At 43.2% G+C, this 20,704-nt stretch overlaps 1 protein-coding gene across 9 annotated transcripts in view; it reads left to right on the top strand.

The window, feature by feature from the left end:
- The window catches only part of SLC12A8 (solute carrier family 12 member 8), a 136,855-nt gene that overhangs the window by 29,006 nt on the left and 87,145 nt on the right, over nt 1–20,704 (top strand). For all 9 annotated transcript variants that reach the window (XR_010118478.1, XM_055259844.2, XM_063630196.1 and 6 more), the window contains exon 5: nt 7,168–7,399. Coding sequence is in view for 8 of the 9 variants with exons in the window: in XM_055259844.2 (XP_055115819.2) it covers nt 7,168–7,399 (232 nt within the window). In the remaining variant the exon portion in view is untranslated. The remainder of the gene's footprint in view (nt 1–7,167; nt 7,400–20,704) is intronic.

The following is a 20,704-nucleotide window of genomic DNA, read 5'->3' as shown; positions in this document are numbered from 1 at the left end:
TCAGCCTCCCGAGTAGCTGGGGTTACAGGCATTCGCCAGCACGCCCAGCTAATTTTGTATTTTTAGTAGATACGGGGTTTCTCCATGTTGGTCAGGCTAGTCTCGAACTCCCGACCTGAGGTGATCCTGCCTACCTCGGCCTCCCAAAGTGCTGGGATTACAGGCGTAAGCCACCATGCCCGGCCATGAATTTGTCCACTTCATGTAGGTTATCTAATGCATCGGCGTATTAATTGTCTATAGATTTTCTTATAATCCTTTTTATTTAAGTTTGGTGGTAATGTCTCCCCTTTCATTCCTAATTTAAATAATGTCTTCTCTTTCTTTTTTCTTGATCAGCCTAGATAAAAGTGTGTTTGCAAAGAACTAATGATTGGTTTTGCTGATTTTCTCTATTGTTTTTCTGGTCCCTCATTCATTTCTGCTCTGACCTTTATTGATTCCTTCTTCTGCTTGCTTGGGTTCACTTTGCTCATCTTTCCCTAGTTTCTTAAGGTGACAGATTGGTTATGGATTTGAGCTCTTCCTTCCTCTAGGGTGTGGTTGGGGTTTTGAGGCTCCCTATTCCTGGTTCTTATTAACTCCCTCAGCCCTCATCCCAGGGCATGTGTGCGTTCATTTATTTCTAATGATTGTCAAAACAGATTCCCTGATTTTACCCCCAAGCAGGGGTCAGCAAACTTCTATAAGGGCCAGATCATAAATATTTTGGGTTTTGAGGATTACATGGCTGTGTCACAACTACTCACCCCTGCCACTGTGGCGTGAATGCAGCCATAGATAAATGGCATACAAAAAACGGGTACAGTTATGTCCCAGTAAAACTTTATTTGCCAAAATAATCAGCAAGAAGAATTTGGCCAGTGACCCAAAGTTTGTCAATCCCTTCCCTAGAGCATCAAAATTTAGGAGATATTAACACTTAAGTAATGATTTTAAAAGCTTGCAGGTCGGGCATGGTTGCTCACGACTATAATCCCAGCACTTTGGGAGGTCGAGGCAGGTGGATCACCTGAGGTCAGGAGTTCGAGACCAGCCTGACCAACATAGTGAAACCCTGTCTCTACTAAATACAAAAATTAGCCAGGCGTGGTGGTGCATGTCTGTAATCCCAGCTGCTTGGGAGGCTGAGGCAGGAGAATTGCTTGAACCCGGGAGGCAGATGTTGCAGTGAGCTGAGAATGCGCCACTGCACTCCAGCCTGGGTGACAGAGCGATACTCCATTTCAAAAATAATAATAATAATAATATAATATAAAATAAAATAAAAGCTTGCAAAGGCTCGTCATTGCCCTGCATCCTACAAAACCCTTCCCCCTTTATCCCTCTCAGGCCTTGGTGGCAGGGTCTGCTCTGTGGGACCAAACTCTTTGTCAGGGGAGGAGATGATGGACTAGAGACTCCCCTCACTCCCTGCTCCACTTACCTGTGTGGGCCTGAGGGTTCTTGGGGACTGTTTACCCTGAACACCAAAATGTCTAGCTTCAGCCTGTGCTGACATGTCAAAGAACATTCATTAGTGGCTCACATGCTTTGTGCTGGACTCTGTATAAAAACAATGAATGACTGGAAAGTTTTTATGGACCTGATATAGGCCTGGAGTTTTTGTTATGGGAGTTAACGCATATTCAGGACATGTGTGTTAATCCACCAACTCTTTAACCTTAAACCTGGGAGTTTGTGTCAGAAGGGGAGGGGTGTTGAGAGGCACCACTGGTCCTCCAGGTAAGGTGGAAGGAAAATGCCTGTGATTGTCAAGGTGCAATTTTATTAAAAGAATTACCTTGGAATGGAAGCATTACATCCTGAAAATAGGCCACCTTCTCTCTTTAAAATGGTGAGCAACACCCACTGTGTCTTGTGAGAAGGAATTAGACTTTTCTCTGCGGAGAATGAAAAAGAAAAGGAATGCCTGGTCTAAGATTTAGGAGGAAATAGAATACGTTTAACATATAATAAACCCTTAAGACATTTACACATTAAACAAACCACCAGGAGTGTTTTCCAAGGAAGAGCAGCATTCAGGTTGGAAGGGGTACCGCCTCTGGGGTGGCTGGATTGCTCTGGGGAAGGCCGGGCAGTTGCTGAGTGTGTGGAAGAAGGCCTTGAGTCCGGGGCTGCTTCCCTAAACCTGGGCAGACAGGGCGATGATATACCCTGATTTAGTTTTTGCATAAACATAAGGGTATTTTTAATATGTTTGCTTGTATTTTTTAATAAAATTCTTTGACAGTTACATAATGACATTCATTGTAGTCAGTTAACACATTGGAGACAATGAAAAGAAAGAGTTTTCCCTCACACCCTTGAGATGATCCCAGTGTTCTCTTTTGGAACATTTCCCTCGGCTTATACACATGTATTTATGGATTTTTGAAGTGCTTGCTTGTTTTTACAAAAATGTGGACAAGGCCAAGGCCAGGCACGGTGGCTCACGCCTGTAATCCCAGCACTTTGGGAGGCCAAAGTGGGTGGATCACGAGGTCAGGAGTTCGAGACCAGCCTGACCAATGTGGTGAAACCCCGTCCCTACTAAAAATACAAAAATTAGCCAGGCGTGGTGGCGCACACCTGTAGTCCCGGCTACTCGGGAGCCTGAGGCAGGAGAATCACTTGAACCTGGGAGACAGAGGTTGCAGTGAACCGAGATCATGCCACTGCACTATAGCCTAGGTGACAGAGCAAGATTCTGTCTCAAAAAAAAAAAAAAAAAGTTGGGGGGGGACAAATTTCATACATTATTCCATGGCTTGTGGTTCTCACTTTAAGTAATAGATATATCTCTTGGTCAATGTTTTAAACCAATGCTTTTTAAATAGTTACTTAATATCGTATAGTATAAATACACCAAAATTTATGGCTCATTTCTATTCTCCATTCATTCTTTTTAAAATTTTTTTTGAGACAGGGTCTCAGTCTGTTGCCTAGGGTGGAGTGCAGTGACGCCATCACAGCTCACTGCAGCCTGGCACTCCTGGGCTCAAGTGATCCTCCCACCTCAGCCTCCCAAGTAGCTGAGATTACAGGCGTGCACCACCATGTTTGGCTAATTTTAAAATTATTTTTGTAGAAACAAGGTTTTGACATGTTACCCAGGCTGGTCTTGAACTTCTGGGTAAGCAATCTTTCCACTTTGGTGTCCCAAAGTGCTGGGATTATAGACATAAACCACTGCACCTGGGACCTAGCCTTGTATTTTTTGTAGAGATGAGGTTTTGCCATGTTGCCCAGGCTGGTCTTGAACTCCTGGACTCAAGTGATCCTCTCACCTTGGTCTCCCAAAGTGCGGAGATTACAGTCATGAGCCACTGGGCCTGGCCCTCTATTCATTCTTTACTCTCCTCTGTATATGTAGTTTTTTTCCTAATAGTCTATATTTTTGCATTTTCTCTTTTCTTTGTAATCAGGCTACCAGAGGCTTATCTATTTAATTTTTTTTTTAAAGATCAGCTTTGGTGTCTTGTATTTTTCTTTTGTTATTTTTTCTTCTATTTCATTAATTTCATATTTCTTTATATAAAATACTTCTCTCTGTTATCTTTTTATGTTGATCTTTTTGTGACTCAAGTTAATACTTCATTCCTTTATTTTTCTTTTTAACTAATAAAATCATTTAAGACTATACATTTTATTCTTCTGAACACAAGTTTAGTTATGCCTCTTGAGTTTTTGAATAACACATTCTCTTTTTCATTACTTTGTAAAAAATATAAAATTTTATTTTTCATTTCTCTTGACTTTGCCAACATGTGTCAGTTATTTTTCTATTGCATTTTGGTTGATTTGGAAGTTCTACTATGCTTTTAGTTCTTCTGGTAGTGACAGTCTACCCTCAGAAGTCATAATTAAACTTATCCTTTTCTATCATAATTTTCTACACTTCTCAACCAAGACACATTATTTACTAGCTCCTCTACCAACCAAACATTAAACTTCTTTTTTTTTTGAGACAGAGTCTCATTCCATTGCCCAGGCTGGAGTGCAGTGGTGCAATCTTGCTCACTGCAGCAAGCTCTGCCTCCTGGGTTCATGCCATTCTGCTGCCTCAGCCTCCCGAGTAGCTGGGACTACAGGCGCCCACCACCACGCCCGGCTAATTTTTTGTATTTTTTTAGTAGAGACGGGGTTTCACCATGTTAGCCAGGATGGTCTTGATCTCCTGACCTCGTGATCTGCCCGCCTTGGCCTCCCAAAGTGCTGGGATTACAGGCGTGAGCCACCGCGCCCGGCCCAAATGTAAACTTCTATGATACATTTACTTTCCTACTCTCTGTAAGCACCCCCACTTCTACCCCCAGACTCATTGTGAGAAGACGGTTTAATTTTGGATTGTTATTGCTTTCCTTAAAGTAAGTCTCTTTGGTCTCAAGCATCCTTATTTGCAGCTTACATTGCAAATTTATCTATTTAGCATCAACAAAGGATCTTATGATATTCATAGCTAGCTACTGTTTCCTCTTCTTCAGCAGCGAATAATAACAAAGTCATAATAATGAGGGTAGCTATTATTATTATTATTATTTTCTGCCCAGGCTATAGTGCAGTGGTGTGATCTCGGCTCACTGCAACCTCTGTCTCCTGGGTTCAAGCGATTTTCCTGCCTCAGCCTCCCAAGTTGCTGAGACTACAGGTGTGCACCACCGTGCCCGGCTCATTTTTATTTTAGTAGAGATGGAGTTTCACCATGTTGCCCGGGCTGGTCTCAAACTTCTGGCCTTAGGTGATCTGTTCGCCTTGGCCTCCCCAAGTGCTGGGATTACAGGTGGTAGCTATTGTTTCTACAGCTCTATGAGCCAGATATTGTTCTAGGACTTTACATAAATCATCTCATTTAGTTCTCACAGTAACCTTTTGAAGGTTACTATCATTATCTGTATTTCACAAAGAGGTTAAAACACTTTCCCAAGGCAGCCATGATTTGGCCTTACATATTTTGGCTTTGCAGTTCATGCTCCTAACCACCATGCCCTTACAAGCCTCCTGAGGAGCTTCCCCTGCCCCCTACCCTGCCCCATCCTCTGTTGCTGGCATCTTTGGGCTAAAAAGCAATTTTAGGTACAAACCAGAAGAATGAGATCCACTGGAGTTACTGGGAACAAAAGGCAGCATTTATTTACAGCTTGGCTCACTTTGCGTGAGCGAATTGTTCTACTGCTAGAAAAAAAAAAATCAGTTTGGAAGCTTCAGATGCAAATGGTCCCATGGCATCATCCTCTGCACGTCAGAGACATCAGGTACCTGGGAAAGTGGTGCCCATATAAATGGTATCCATTGCTACATTTTTGTCATTTATTTTCTTTTCTTTTATTTTGCTCAGATAATTTTGACCATGAAGAGTCCTGTTGATCTGGCCAAATACTGATGAAATAACGTCACTGTCACACATCACACTCTTGGTGTTTAGTAAAGAGGAAGTTTGAGTTCTGAGATGAATGCAGGAAAACATTAGTCTCTCTCTCTCTTTCTCTCTCTCTCTCTCTCTCTCTCAGAAATGATTGTATTTCCCTCACATTTCTTGGGCTTTCCACCTCACTCTAATATGGACAGAAATGTTTACCATTATGGGATGCTGGAATAACTATTAAGCTAAGTGTAAATTTGGGGGATGCTGACAAACATGATATGTGCCTAGTTGCAAAGTGAGCTGATCTCATTGAAGAGTGGGGCCTTGTTCACAAACTCCTTTCAAATCCAGAAGTTGTATTACCCTTTTGCCTTTACACGAAAGGGCTGGAACTCATGGAGCCTGCTTCCCAGAGCACGTTTTATATGATCAGCATATCACAAAGTATTTATTGAATGCTTGCAACATACTTAGCAAATGCAAGCATTTGAAGGGGTACAATCAGCATAAACAATTTTTTAAGATATTTGCATTCTTGGTGGTGGGGTGGGGAGACAAACTTATGTTCATGACATGATAATAGAATATGGAACCAGATAATTAATTGTATGGCCTTAGCAGTTAGCTTACTATTTATTCAGAAAAGGAGGTTGAGGAAAGGCTTCATGGAAAAGGAGGGACTTGAACGAATGAGGCCCTAATAGAATTTGTGCCCAGAGAATGGCAAGGGCAGGGCTACAGTGATGAGTGACCAGCTGGCTCTGGGGGCAGTGAAGGACAAACCCGAGGAGAGAAGAATGCTGAGGCTGAGGAATTAGGAAAAGTGAGACTGATGTTATTTTCAATAATTTAATTTGAAATGATCTTTCAAATATTTCCCAAAAGATAAAATCATGACACTCAGGCAAATGTAAGAAAAACATGTGCCAAGGATTTCATTTCATTTTTTTTTTAAAGATTATATAACAAATACTCATAGGAAGCCTCACCTGAACCAGGGATTTTATTTAATTTATGAATTAATGGAGGAGCCAGTAAGATGTTAAAGAGCATCTGCAAAGGATGCTGGGTGGATAGAGGTCAAATTTGTAAATTCATAGACATCAGTTAATGTCTTACGGGACAACAAATCCTAATCTTTTGGGTTATATATTCCACTGGACAGAAGTTATTTGCATCTGCACTGGAAAGAAAATCCATAAGGTAACATGTAACTTTATTAAATCTGGGGCATATAATGCATTTAATCAACAGCAAATAGTGAGTAAAATGAAATACATTCACCTAGATAGTCCTTGGGTAGCCTTTGTCACATGTGACATTGAAAAAGATGTGCCACTCACTTTTTTTTCTATTGCTAAGTTTTAGATAATTTTAAAAATAATACTGACCTACAGAGAAATGAAGAAAAATCTGGTTTACTGCAGTGTCCTTTTAAGGCTCTGTAGATGGGAACCCCTGTGTGTTCTTGTTCTATATTTAGTTCTTGAATAACTCGGACCGAGAAATCCGGAGGCCTCTTTGGCCCAGTGTCCCATCTTCTTCCTCCTATAGTCTTTTCATCTTTGTTACCACTGGCAGCCAGCTCTCAGCTTGGGTTCCTCCTTCATTCTTTGGTTGAGATGTAGACAAGTAGAAATGGGGCCTGAGGCAGGTTCACGGGTGGGAAGGGCTGGTTTAACCCTGCGCTGGTCCCAGGCGCTGAGCCTCGGTGCCAGTGAGTGTGTCCGATGGGGGTGCAGGGTTCTCAGCGCCGGGCGGTTCTGCCCGTGGGTACATGCCTTTCTTTCCTGCTGACTCTTCTACCTGGAATCGCATGTCAGTGTGTTGCAGGTGCCATGTACATCACCGGCTTTGCTGAATGCATCTCGGATTTGCTGGGCCTCAGGAATATCTGGGCTGTGCGAGGAATTTCAGTCGCAGTGCTTCTGGCCTTGCTGGGCATTAACCTCGCAGGTGTCAAATGGATAATCCGCCTCCAGCTGCTGTTGCTGTTCCTGCTGGCCGTGTCCACACTGGACTTTGTGGTGGGTTCTTTCACCCACCTGGACCCAGGTAAGCCTTTTGGAGTCCATTATGTGGCCTTATGGATCTTCACTGCTTTGGAGATGTTTGTAGGTGTGAGTTTGCCAATCCCATCTCCCCCTAACCCCCATAGGCTTTACCGTAGGCTTTACCTACAATTGGTGTGAACTGTTCCTGGATCAGGTGAGCGGCTGTGTCTTGGAGCAGCTTCATGAGGCTGGAAGCTCCTCTTCACACAGACATCGCCTAGCACATTTTCTATGTGTCCTTTTATTTTCTTTTTTTATGTATATTTATTTATTTATTTTATTATTATTATACTTTAAGTTTTAGGATATATGTGCACAACCTGCAGGTTTGTTACATATGTATACGTGTGCCATGTTGGTGTGCTGCACCCATTAACTCGTCATTTAGCATTAGGTATATCTCCTAATGCTGTCCCTCCCCCCTCCCCCCACCCCACAACAGTCCCCGGAGTGTGATGTTCCCCTTCCTGTGTCCATGTGTTCTCATTGTTCAATTCCCACCTATGAGTGAGAACATGCGGTGTTTGGCTTTTTGTCCTTGTGATAGTTTGCTGAGAATGATGGTTTCCAGCTTCATCCATGTCCCTACAAAGGACATGAACTCATCCTTTTTTATGGCTGCATAGTATTCCATGGTATATATGTGCCACATTTTCTTAATCCAGTCTATCATTGTTGGACATTTGGGTTGGTTCCAAGTCTCTGCTATTGTGAATAGTGCTGCAATAAACATTCGTGTGCATGTGTCTTTATAGCAGCATGATTTATAATCCTTTGGGTATATACCCAGTAATGGGATGGCTGGGTCGAATGGTATTTCTAGTTCTAGATCCCTGAGGAATCGCCACACTAACTTCCACAATGGTTGAACTAGTTTACAGTCCCACCAACAGTGTAAAAGTGTTCCTATTTCTCCACATCCTCTCCAGCACCTGTTGTTTCCTGACTTTTTAATGATCGCCGTTCTAACTAGTGTGAGATGGTATCTCATTGTGGTTTTGATTTGCATTTCTCTGATGGCCAGTGATGATGAGCATTTTTTCATGTGTTTTTTGGCTGCATAAATGTCTTCTTTTGAGAAGTGTCTGTTCATATCCTTCACCCACTTTTTAATGGGGTTGTTTGTTTTTTTCTTGTAAATTTGTTTGAGTTCATTGTAGATTCTGGATATTAGCCCTTTGTCAGATGAGTAGGTTGCAAAAATTTTCTCCCATTCCGTAGGTTGCCTGTTCACTCTGATGGTAGTTTCTTTTGCTGTGCAGAAGCTCTTTAGTTTAATGAGATCCCATTTGTCAATTTTGACTTTTGTTGCCATTGCTTTTGGTGTTTTAGACATGAAGTCCTTGCCCTTGCCTATGTGTCATTTTATTTTCTTGCTATTAAAAAATCCAGGGCAGGCGCGGTGGCTCATGCCTGTATTCCCAGCACTTTGGGAGGCCGAGACAGGTGGATCACCTGAAGTCAGAAGTTTGAGACCAGCATGACCAACAGGGTGAATCCCTGTCTCTACTAAATACAAAAAAAATTATTTAGGGAGATCTGTTTGATGCTAAAGCTGTTCCCTGAGGTGAGAAGTGGGGCCTGTTTTTGCACGATGATATGCTGTCTTTTTGTGACAGCAACTCTGCTTTTCCCCTTGGAGGCCAGCCTTGATGTGCACCTACACAGTCTTGCCTTTTAGAAAAATGTTGTGGGAAGGTCAGCATTCGGTTGGCATCCACTGATCTGGCCTTATTGCTTCTGAGCATGTTAAAATCTTCTGTTGGAAAATTGTCACTCCCCTGAACTTGCTGAGTTTCCCCTACCCTCTGGCATCCCAGTCCCTCCCCAGGAACCTTCAGATGCCCCAATGATCCGGCACCTAAAGGGTTAACCCCGGGCCCACTCTAATGCTCAGGGACAATGTGATGTCCATACTGATCACCTGGAGCCCAGGCTTTGCAGCTTGCTAAATATTTGATGCATCTCCAGGAAGGAAACAGTGATTTTCTTTTTTTCCTGGCCATGTACCACCCTGAAGAGATGGCCCACATATGGAGGGAGACTTGCTGGCCTTTGGCCCATCAAACTGTCAGTGAAGGAAAGACAGAGTCCACTCAGGTCCCTGATTCCTGGTACTTCCCCCTCCAGTGACACGGTTGCTGGAAGAGCTTAATTAATGAAATTGCAAGGCCATGCTACTGGCTTCTTTGAAACCTCACACTAGCCTGATGTATTTTCCTTCTTCTTGATTAGAAATTTTCTTGGCTGCTCTTCTAAGTTACTCCAAATATTTTTCCTTCCTTCTGGTCAATACATTAGTAGAGTGTAGTGTGAGATGAAATTTATTTTCATTCCCATAGCAACTGGCCCCTCAAGAATCTGTTTTTGGTATCACTGATGTTTCATATGGGATATTTTCTTTGTGGTTAAAAATCCAAACTGAAACCAAACTTTAAACCTTCAGAATGAATTTAACAGAGTGATTTCAACTCTTAAAAAATGAGGACATATACATAGACATTTGAAAAAAAAGACTGGAAGGAACTATGCCTAATAGTGACTATCTTTCTGTTGAGATTATATGTGGCTAAATTATCTTATTTCTACTTTTCCTTCAAATGACCAGTGTTACTTTAAAAAAAAAAAATTAATTCACTTTTAGAGCAGTTTTAGGTTTATGGAAAATTAAGCAGATAGTACAAAAGTTCTCACATACCCCTTTTCTCTCTCCCCCACCAGTTTCCCCTATTATTAATATCTTGTATTAATATGGTACATTTACTGGAAGTGATGAACCAGTATTGATAGGTTATTGCTAATAGTTTAGGGTTCACTCAGTGTTATACATTCTATGGATTTTGACAGTGTACAATGTTATGTATGCAGCATTACAGCATCATACAGATGAGTTTCACTGCCCTAAAAATTCCCTGTGATTTGCCTTTTAATGCTCCCCAACTCCTGGCAACCACTGATCTTTTTACTGTTTCCATAGTTTTGCCTTTTCCAGAATGTTGTATAGTTGGAACCATACAGTATGTAGCATTTTCGGTTTGGCTTCTTTCACTAGTAATATGCACTTAAGATTCCTCCATGTCTTTTTCTGGCTTGATAACTCATTTCTTTTTATCACTGAATAAAAAGAAACTGGATGTAGCACTGTTTGTCCATTCACCTACTGAAGGACATCTTGGTTGCCTCCAGTTTTTGGCAATTATGAATAAAACTGATATAAACATCCATGTTCAGGTTTTTGTGAGGATACATTTTTAATTCATTTGGATAAATACCTAGATGCATCATTGTTGGAGCATATGGTAAGACTATGTTTGTAAGAAACTGCCAAATTGTCTTCTAAAGTGGCTGTACCATTTTGCGTTCCCACCAACAATGAATGAGAGTTCCTGTTGCTCCACATCCTCATCAGCATTTGGTATTGTCAGTTTGTTTTTGTTTTTTAGTAATTCTAGTAGATGCACAGTAATATCTCATCATTGTTTTAATTTGTGATTTTCTAATGACATATGATATTGAATGTGTTTTTGTATGCTTATTTGCCATTTGTATATCACCTTTGATGAAGCGTTTGTCAAGATCTTTTGCCTTTTTAAAAAACTGGTGGGTTTTTTTGTTTGTTTGTTTGTTTTCCTATCATTGAGTTGTTTTGTTTTGTTTTGTTTTGTTTTGTTTTGTTTTGAGACAGAGTCTTACTCTGTCACCCAGGCTGGAGTGCAGTGGCACGATCTTGGTTCACTGCAACCTCTGCCTCCTGGGTTTAAGCAATTCTTGTGCCTCAGCCTCCCAAGTTGCTGGGATTACAGGCATGCACCACCATGCCCGACTAATTTTTTGTATTTTTATCAGAGATGGGGATTCACCATGTTGGCCAGGCTGGTCTTGAATTCCTGGCCTCAAGAGATCCACCCGCCTCAGCCTCCCAAAGTGCTGGGATTATAGGTGTGAGCCACCAGGGCTGCCACCATTGAGTTTTAAGAGTGCTTTGTATATTTTGGATTCAAACCCTTTATCAGATGTGTGTTTTGCAAATTTTTTCTCCCCAGTCTGTGGTTGGTTCTTTCATTCTCTTAACAGTGTCTTTTGCAGAGCGGAAGTTTTAAACTGTAATGGAGTCTATCTTATCAGTGTTTTTCCGTGGATCATGCCTTGGGTCGTTGGGAGCTGTACCTAAAATCTCTTTGCCAAACTCCTAGATTTTCTCATTCTAGAAGTTTTGTTTGACATTTAGGTCTATGATCCAGATTGAGTTAATATTTTGTGAAGGGTGTAAGATGAGTGTCCAGGTTATTTTTTTATTTTTTATTTTTTTTGGCATGTGAATATCCAGTTGTTCCAGCACCAGTTGTTGAAAAGACTCTCCTGTCTCCATTGAGTTGCTTTTGTGCCTTTGTCAAATATCAGTTGACTGTATTTGTGTGTTTTTGGATTCTCTTTTCTGTTGCATTGCTCTGTTTGTCTATTCTGTCTCTAATACCATACTGTCTTGATTACTACAGCCTTATAGTAAGTCTTAAAGTTGGTTAGCATCTATCCTCCAACTTTGTCCCTTTTCACCAGTGTTTTGTTTGTTTGTTTGTTTGTTTGAGATGGAGTTTCACCCTTGTTGCCCAGGCTGGAATACAGTGCTGCAATCTTGGCTCACTACAACCTCCGTCTCCTGGGTTCAAGCAATTCTCCTGCCTCAGCCTCCCAAGTAGCTGGGATTACAGGCATGCACCACCACACCTGGCTAATTTTTGTATTTTTAGTAGAGACAGTGTTTCACCATGTTGGCAAGGCTGGTCTCGAACTCCTGACTTCAGGTGATCCATCCGCCTTGGCCTCCCAAAGTGCTGGGATTACAGGTGTGAGCCACCGCACTCGACCAGCGTTACTTTTAAAATCAGAAAAAAAGTTTTTTTAAAGTACACTTAAGCCTAACTTTATTTCTTCCCATTTCTTTAAATATAAAAAATGAAACAATTCCAAACAATCCTGAAATGTATAATGTAAAAATGTAAAAAGTAAAGAATGAAAGTCTCCTCCTTCACTCAGTTTCTCCACTGCTTTCCAGAGGGAGATTGGTCCGTGTATTAGTTATCTATTATTGTCAAACAAATTACCCCAACATTTAGTGGCATCAGATAACAATAAACATTTGTTATCTCTGGCCTTTTCTGTGAGCCAGTAATTTGGGTGTGACTTGGCTGGCGGCCCTGGATCAGAGTCTCTGGTGAGGTTCAGTCAGATGTCTTCAGGGTCTGTGGTCATCTGAAGGCTTAATTGGGGCTGGAGGATCTCACTGGCAAGTTGGTATTGCTTCTTGTTAGGAGGCCTCAGTGGTCCATGTGGTCCTTTCCTGAGAGCTGTTTTAGTATCCTTAAGACAAGGGGTAACTGACTTCTCCCAGAGCAAACAATCAGAGAGAGAGAGAGACAGGGAGAGAGAGACAAAGAGGGAGAGGGAGAGAGAGAGAGAACAGAGAAGATGAATTTTTTTTTTTTTTTAAGAAGGAGTTTTGTGCTTGTCGCCCAGGCTGGAGTGCAGTGGCGAGATCTCAGCTCACTGCAACTGCCACCTCCCGGGTTCAAGTGATTCTCCTGCCTCAGCCTCCTGAGTAGCTGGGATTACAGGCACTTGCCATCATGCCTGGCTAATTTTTATATTTTTAGTAGAGACAGGGTATCACCATGTTGGCCAGGCTGGACTTGAACTCCTGAACTCAGGTGATCCACCTGCCTCTGTCTCCCAAAGTGTTGGGATTACAGGCTTGAGCCACCATGCCCGGCCTAATTTTCACCTTTTCAATGGAGAAGTGTCAAAGAATTTGAAGGCACATTTAAAAACCACAATAGTTAATTTTAAAATCAGAGAAAAGTTATAAATACACTTAAGTCAAAATATATTTTTCTCTTTATTTTTATTTTAAAGACAAAATCAATGTCTTTGTTTCATAGAAATATAAAATATCCTGAAATTTATCGAGTGAAAAGTGAAAGTTTCTTCCCTTCACTCCGTTTTCCCACTCCTACTCCCCAGAGGGAGATCGGCACATAGCTTCTTAGTCTATTTTCTATTTTTTATTTTTTATTTTTTTTGAGACAGAGTCTCGCTCTGTCATTCAGGCTGGAGTGCAGTGGCGCGATCTTGGTTCAATGCAATGTCTGACTCCCAGGTTCAAGTGATTCTCCTGCCTCAGCCTCCTGAGTAGCTGGGACTACAGGTGCCCGCCACCACGCCCGGCTAATTTTTTTATATTTTTAGTAGAGACAGAGTTTCACCGTGTTAGCCAGGATAGTCTCGATCTCCTGACCTCGTGATCCGCCTGCCTCGGCCTCCCAAAGTGCTGGGATTACAGGCGTGAGCCACCGCGCCCAACCCCCAGTCTATTTTCTATACATGCACAAGCTCACATGCACACGTGCATGTACATAAACACACACAGCACAGCTCTTTGTAAAAGTATAATTAAATTCCACATGGTTTTGCTACTCCCCACTCTTTAACATATCATGGATATCCTTCAATGTCAGTACATTTAGGATTTCCTCATTCTTTTAAAACACCCACATAGCATTCCATATTAGAGATTTAAAATACTTTATGTTTGTTTATTTATTTATTTATTTTTTAACAGGACCCTTTGTCTGTATTATACATTTTATATATGTCTTTTCATGTACATTATTTCATTTGATCCTCACAACAACCCTGTGAGGTAGGCCGGGGGGAAAATGTTAGATTCACTTTATAGATGACGAAGTTAAGGTTCAGAGAGGTTAAGTGACTTTCTCAGTTACCATATACCTAGTACGAGGCAGACAGAGTAAGAACCACTAACTTTTGTGGTTGGGGGCCCTTTCCTCTAAACCACATGGCTTCTGAGAGTATAATGTAACCCAAAATATTTTTACCGCTCCATCCTCATTTCCTTATTGTTAATTCAACTTTTTTTTTTTTTTTTAGACGGAGTCTCGCTCTGTCACCCAGGCTGGAATGCAGTGGCGCGATCTCGGCTCACTGCAGCCCCCGCCTCCTGGGTTCAAGTGATTATCCTGCCTCAGTCTCCTGAGTAGCTGGGATTACAGGTGCCCGCCACCACGCCTGGCTAATTTTTGTATTTTTAGTAGAGATGGGGTTTCGCCATGTTGGCCCGGCTGGTCTCAAATGCCTGACCTCAGGGCATCCAGCTGCCTTGGCCTCCCAAAGTGCTGGGCTTACAGGCGTGAGCCACCGTGCCCGGCCTGTTAACTCAACTTTTTATAGGATACGATAAAAGACCTAATTCTAAATTCATCATGTTAAATTTATGCTTCTCTATCAATGAAAACTTATGGCCACAGAACACATTTTTTTTGGAAAGCACTGTCTCCTTGGCTCTAGTCTAAAGGAACATAAGCAATATGAAGGACGCTAGAGGCCAAGGAAATTGAAGAGAAGTCTGAGGAAGTTATATAAAATGCAATGTATTAATGGATTTTAGTCCCTTTAAGCTTGTACTTTTGTGAGAGGGTTCAATGGAGGGCTTTATTGCAGATGAGACTTGAAGCTTTTGAAGAAGATCTAAGTCTTGATAAGGTTATTCAAACTCATATCTTGAATGCATAATGATGATAGGCCATGGTCTTCAAAAACGTGGTACTTGATGCTCTCCCAAAGTGCTAGGATTTGAATGCCACAAGACATATTGACTCATGTTTTTGTCCATTAATGGTCCGTGGGTTTCTTTAAATGAAGTCCATTTTAGAGTCCATAGATATCAGTGTTCTGCAAAACTGTCGGGGATCCGAGGCTCCCAGCGGATCCCACACGCTCCACCCCCTAAAATACTTTATATTTAAAGATTAACTTACTGATGAGTGTTTAGGTTTTCCAGTTTGTTGCTATCACAAATATTGCTGATGTGTACATCCTGTACAAAAGTTTGAGCTAATTTCTGCAGGATCATTGCTTATCAATAGAATTCAGAGGACAAAGGTCAAACAGTTTTAAAATTTTGTTAGGTTCTACCAGATTGCCTTCCAATAAGGTTGTTGCATTCTGAATGATCACTAACAGTAGCTAAGAGTTACTGATTCCCCATACCTTGGAAAATATTGAAGAGGCTCAATTTTTCAAGTTTCTGTCATGTGATGGGCAAAAAAAAATGTAATCTTTTTCTTTTAATTTGCCTTTCTTGAATCATTAATGAGGATTCTTTTTTTGTATTTTATTCCCACTTGTATTTTTTTTCTTTGAATCGTCTATACTCTTTCCCTGTTTTTGCTTTCTATTTTCCCTATTTTCTTTTCCAGATTTCTTTTTCTACAATCCTGTCAGGTGCTGCCAGCTTTCTCCAAATGTCTGGTAGTCCTTGGCTGTCCATCCATTGTTGGTAATGAGGCACCACAGAGCTGATCGGGAGTTCCATCCACAACCCAAGTGGGTAGCAGTTGTGACAGGTGGGCATCACGGTAGGGTGATTGGTGGCAAACTGCGTTGTTTCATTGGAAGTCTCCCAAATGTTCGTTTCTGCAAGTCTTTCTCTGGTATAGTTCGTATTATCCAGAGAAGAATTCTCTCATCTCCTGCCAGGGACATGCCCGGCTGCCTCAGTTCGGGGAGCAGAGTGGAGGTGGGCGAAGGGGCTGGCAGCCTCATAGTCAGGTGCAGACTGTCATTCATCAGATACTTTCCCCTGGCACACCCTTCCCTCCACTGTGTCCTTCCATCTCAAGTTGTCTTCCCCTGTCACCCTCACTCTATGTCTTGTCTCTCATTTCATCTCCAAACTTCCCATAACAGTGGGTCCTCCTCATCGCCTCATTTCCTCACCTCCTGACTTCTTGATCTGCAGCCTGGCAGCCTGGGCCCCTCTTCCTTTCTTCACCTCCTGTCCCCTCCTTCCAAAAACAAGCATCATTGCACAAGGTTCTCTGAAGACACAGAGCTTCTTCACTGTAAAAAGCTAAATAGCATGAAAACTTAATTTAAACAAGACCCTCTCAAGAATTTGTTTGGCTTAAAGCTACTAAAATGCCATTCTGTTGGCTCATATTTTCATTTATGTAAGATGAGTGTCATGCCAAAATGGTTTTATTGCCATAGAAGTCAGGCAAATATAGAGAAAATATATTTTAGAAAATAAAGTGACATGTGGCACATTTGAATTCTATGTTCTGCATTTAAAAATGAAATCATGCCTCTCCAAGCTTAAGTTTTTGGTTATCTAGGAAGACGGTAGCCTGGTCTCTACAGGGTTCCACTCCAGAGCCTGCACTGCACACTCTCTGTCCTGCCGTGGCACTCTGCCATCTGTGGGAGGTGGGTCAGTTGGGCCAGGCCAGGCACAGTTCCATCTCACGCTGAATGTACAGACGGGAGCTGCTTCTGCTGGGTGAGGGAGGGGGCTTGTGCTTGGCTGTGAGGACAAGGTCACTGCTTTGGAGCTGTAAAAGGGATGGGGCAAGCATGCCTGCCTCTGCTGTCTGCTGAGATTCCTTTATCTCAGGCTCCCATAATCTCCTGATCTTCAACCCCAGGACCTTGACTCATTTCTTACTCTTGAAACTTTTTGCACTGTTGACCACCTATGCTAATTTGAAATGATCTCTTCCTATTTCTTCCACAATGCAACACTGGCTTAGCTCTCTTCTTGGTTTTCCTGTTCCCTGATGTGGGCAGGGAGGCCACGGGGCTCAGTCCTCTGCTATCACGTCGCTGTTTTTGTGCCTTTTTCCTCAGAAATAAACTTCCACCATCGCTGCACCAGTGGCTCTCCCCAGCTTCTCCAGCTTTCTTCAATATAGCTCTCATATCGCCAGCTCCTGTCGGATCTCTACCTGGCTATCTGGGCACCATCTTGAATTAAAGGCAAACAAAGCGAAAGCCCTCAATTTCTCACTCCTCTCTTGAGTTAGCCTCTTCTTCCCCAGCTGCCCTTTCCACCAATTAATCAACAAGCCAATAATCAGCTTATCATCTGAATGCCTATCACCATTTCCCCAAGCCTGGAAAACTTGGAAAAGAACTTTTATTTCTCTGTCTAGCTTAAGCTCTTTTATCCTTTACAACCCCACAGTTCTCACCTTAGATTAGCAGATGTCATTTCCTCTGTGGGCCATTTAGATAATGTCCAAATCCGAATTTATCCCTTGAGGATCTTCCCTTTGGTTGTCCCCAGCCATTTCCTAAGGGCGACTGACACCTCCTATGCACTGAAGCCAGATCACTTTTCGTAAAACAGTGCTTTGTCTCGGTCACTCTCCAGCTGAAACAGCATCAGTTGCTTTCTGTTGCTATAGGACAAAACCCAAACCCATTCTGTTTGCATTCAAAGAGCCACATTGGCTATCCCTAAATTTCCCATTTGGTTGTATCTCCAATTCTGCCCCTTTCTGAACAATTCCCCGCAAAACGTGTTTATTCACTGATTTATGAAGCATATGAATACAGCTCTGCTTCTAATTCTGGAATTCTCTTCACCGTGCTTTGTTGGACCTAAGTTCTTGCTCTTGGCTGAAGTAGTTCGGGAAATTGTACATGAAGAAGGCATGGTCTGAAATCCAGCATCCCCTGTGTGGTCTTGAGCCATATTAGATGTTCTCAGCCTTGGTTTTCTCATTGGTTAAAAACAAGGATGAAAATCATATTTACATCTCCAGGCTGCCTTCCTGCCTGTCTCAGCGTGGCTGCCAGGCCCAAGGCCCGTGGAGATCCTTTGGGTGAGGGGCTGTAACAGTCTGCTTGGGACCCCAGGGACTTTAATGAGGGCATTTGGGACTCTGGTTCCTTGTTAAAATTTGTAAGGCTGGGTGCTGTGTCTAACATCTATAATCCCAGCACTTTGGGAGGCCGAGGTGGGTGGATGACCTGAGGTCAGGAGTTTGAGACCAGCCTGGCGTAAACCCCATCTCTACGAAAAATACAAAAATGAGCCAGGTGCGGTGCATGCTTGTAGTCCCAGCTACTTGGGAGGCTGAGGCAGGAGAATCTTTTGAACCCGGGAGGCAGAGGTTGCAGTGAGCCAAGATTGTGCCATTGCACTCCAGCCTGGGTGACAGAGGGAGACTCTATCTCCAAAAAAAAAAAAAACAGTTTTAAAAATGTACTGATGAATGCTTTCAAGTATACAGGAAAGAATATAACAGATATTCATTTATCCACCACCCAAATTTAATGGATATTATTTTGCCAGTTTTGCTTCAGAGCTCTATTTAACATAAAAATAAATAAAGCATTACAGATGTAGTTTAAGCTGTACCTTCACCAACCCCCTCCTGTTCCCCAAGGGACCACTGTCCGGAGGCTCATCCTCCCCATGCGTTTTTATTTTTCTACCATATGTAGATGGCCCTAAGTGATGTCTGCTATTATTTAGTGTTTGAAAATTTTATATACATTGTATCATACTGCATGGATCCTTTCACTTGATAAATAATTTGAATGGTGAATGAATGATTTTGCAATTTGCTTTCTTTCAGCCAACATATTTTTTTTTTTTTTTTTTTTTTTTTTGAGACGGAGTCTTGCTCTGTCGCCCAGGCTGGAGTGCAGTGGCACAATCTCGGCTCACTGCAAGCTCCGCGTCCCGGGTTCACGCCATTCTCCTGCCTCAGCCTCTCCGAGTAGCTGGGACTACAGGCGCCCGCCACCACGCCCGGCTAATTTTTTGTATTTTTTTTAGTAGAGACGGGGTTTCACCGTGGTCTCGATCTCCTGACCTTGTGATCCGCCCACCTCGGCCTCCCAAAGTGCTGGGATTACAAGCGTGAGCCACCGCGCCCGGCCTCAGCCAACATATTTTTGCAATTTATCCATGTTAATGCATGTCATGGCATTTCATTCATTTTAACTGTTCTTCGTGTAAGGGAGACCCAGAAAAGTTACTGAGTGGTGAAAGTGGTGTGAGAGGGGTTTGCACAAGGCACCCAGGGCTCCTGGCACTACCCGTGCAGTTGGAGAGGCAGGAAAGACTTTTTAGAGGAGATTTTCTTGGAGCTGAGTGTTAAGGGAGACGGACGCAGAGGACTTGTCTGCCACCCAGCGGGGCTTGGGCTTTATTTTGGGGGCAGCGGGAAACCTGACTCAAGTTCATATTTTAGAAAGATTGCTCTGGTCCCAGTACGGAAACTGGCCCGGGATAGAGATGAAGAAAGGAGGCAGGACTCACTTGAGAAGCTGCTATGGCAACCCAAAAGAGCCAGGCAGGGCCTCTGGGGTGGAAAAGAGACGAGATGGGGGCGGGGTATGGGGTGAGGCCAAGAAAAGGGATGACACCTGGCTGGCTGGTGGCTTCACCTTGTGGGACTCGGGAGGAACATGGCAGCTGGAGCAAGTGTAGGGGAAATGGCGAAGCTAGTGTGAGAGGTCAGCTGAAAACAGGGGCCCAGAGCTCAGGGGTGTGGTCAGGGCTAGGGTAATGTGCCTCGCAGCGTGGGAGCAGGAGAAGCAGTGGGCTGGGCGAAATGCTTGGGCAGCGTATGCTGGTTTGGAAGCAGAAAGAGCCGTATTTGTTGAGTGAATTTAATTTACCAGAAGAGGCATTTTCACTGTTCTATATATTTTTAAAAAACCTTTCTGACAAAATTCCAAAGTGGGTAAGCTAAAAATTAATATTCTTTACCCAGAAACACACCCAGAATCTCCCCAGGTGGCTGTTCCACTCGGGATGCGGGGAACACATGGATGTTCTGGCTGCTCTCTGGGCCTCACAGCTGGCCTGCACCGTGGCTGTGGAGGGCCAGGCCTGGGGTCTTCCTAGCATGCACAGTGCTGGCCTATCGTAGGTATAGAGGAAATATTTGTGCGAGGAACGAACACACTGCGTGGAAGATTGTGATGCCTGACTCAGCGGCCTCTTCTGCCCGGACGGGTGAGGATGGCTCATCCATGGGTGCCTGGAGGGAGCCCTCCACGCCCCCATGGGGAACATCTGCCTGGGTCCCCCTCGGATGGGGCTCTGTTATCCTCCTGAGATGAAGAGCCAGCAGTTAGTCAGCACCAAAATTCTGTAGAATCGTCCTCCCAGCAGGGCGTGTCCCGGAGTCTCCTTTGCGGCTCCCTTCGCCATGTGGTGGAAGGGCATCTGCATGGCTTTGCCAGGAAGGGTCTTCTGGGCTCCAGTGAGCTAGGGCAGCCTGGAAGGGCCCTGCAGTGCCCGGGATGGCCTCTGTGTGGAGTTGTGATTCTGACTGTTTGTTTTCTGGCCTCTGATGGCTGGAAAGGTTTGTCCCAGGACAGCTGGCTCAACCCTTCCTCGCTGCCCACAGAGGTACTAAGAGGAAACACTCTTTTGTGTAAAATGGCTGTGGGATCCTGACATTCACATTCTCCTTCTGGGCTGCTG

The sequence above is a fragment of the Symphalangus syndactylus genome, chromosome 21 (assembly GCF_028878055.3).
Source record: "Symphalangus syndactylus isolate Jambi chromosome 21, NHGRI_mSymSyn1-v2.1_pri, whole genome shotgun sequence".
Classification (NCBI taxonomy): domain Eukaryota; kingdom Metazoa; phylum Chordata; class Mammalia; order Primates; family Hylobatidae; genus Symphalangus; species Symphalangus syndactylus.
This window is presented reverse-complemented; position numbering and strand designations above follow the sequence as displayed.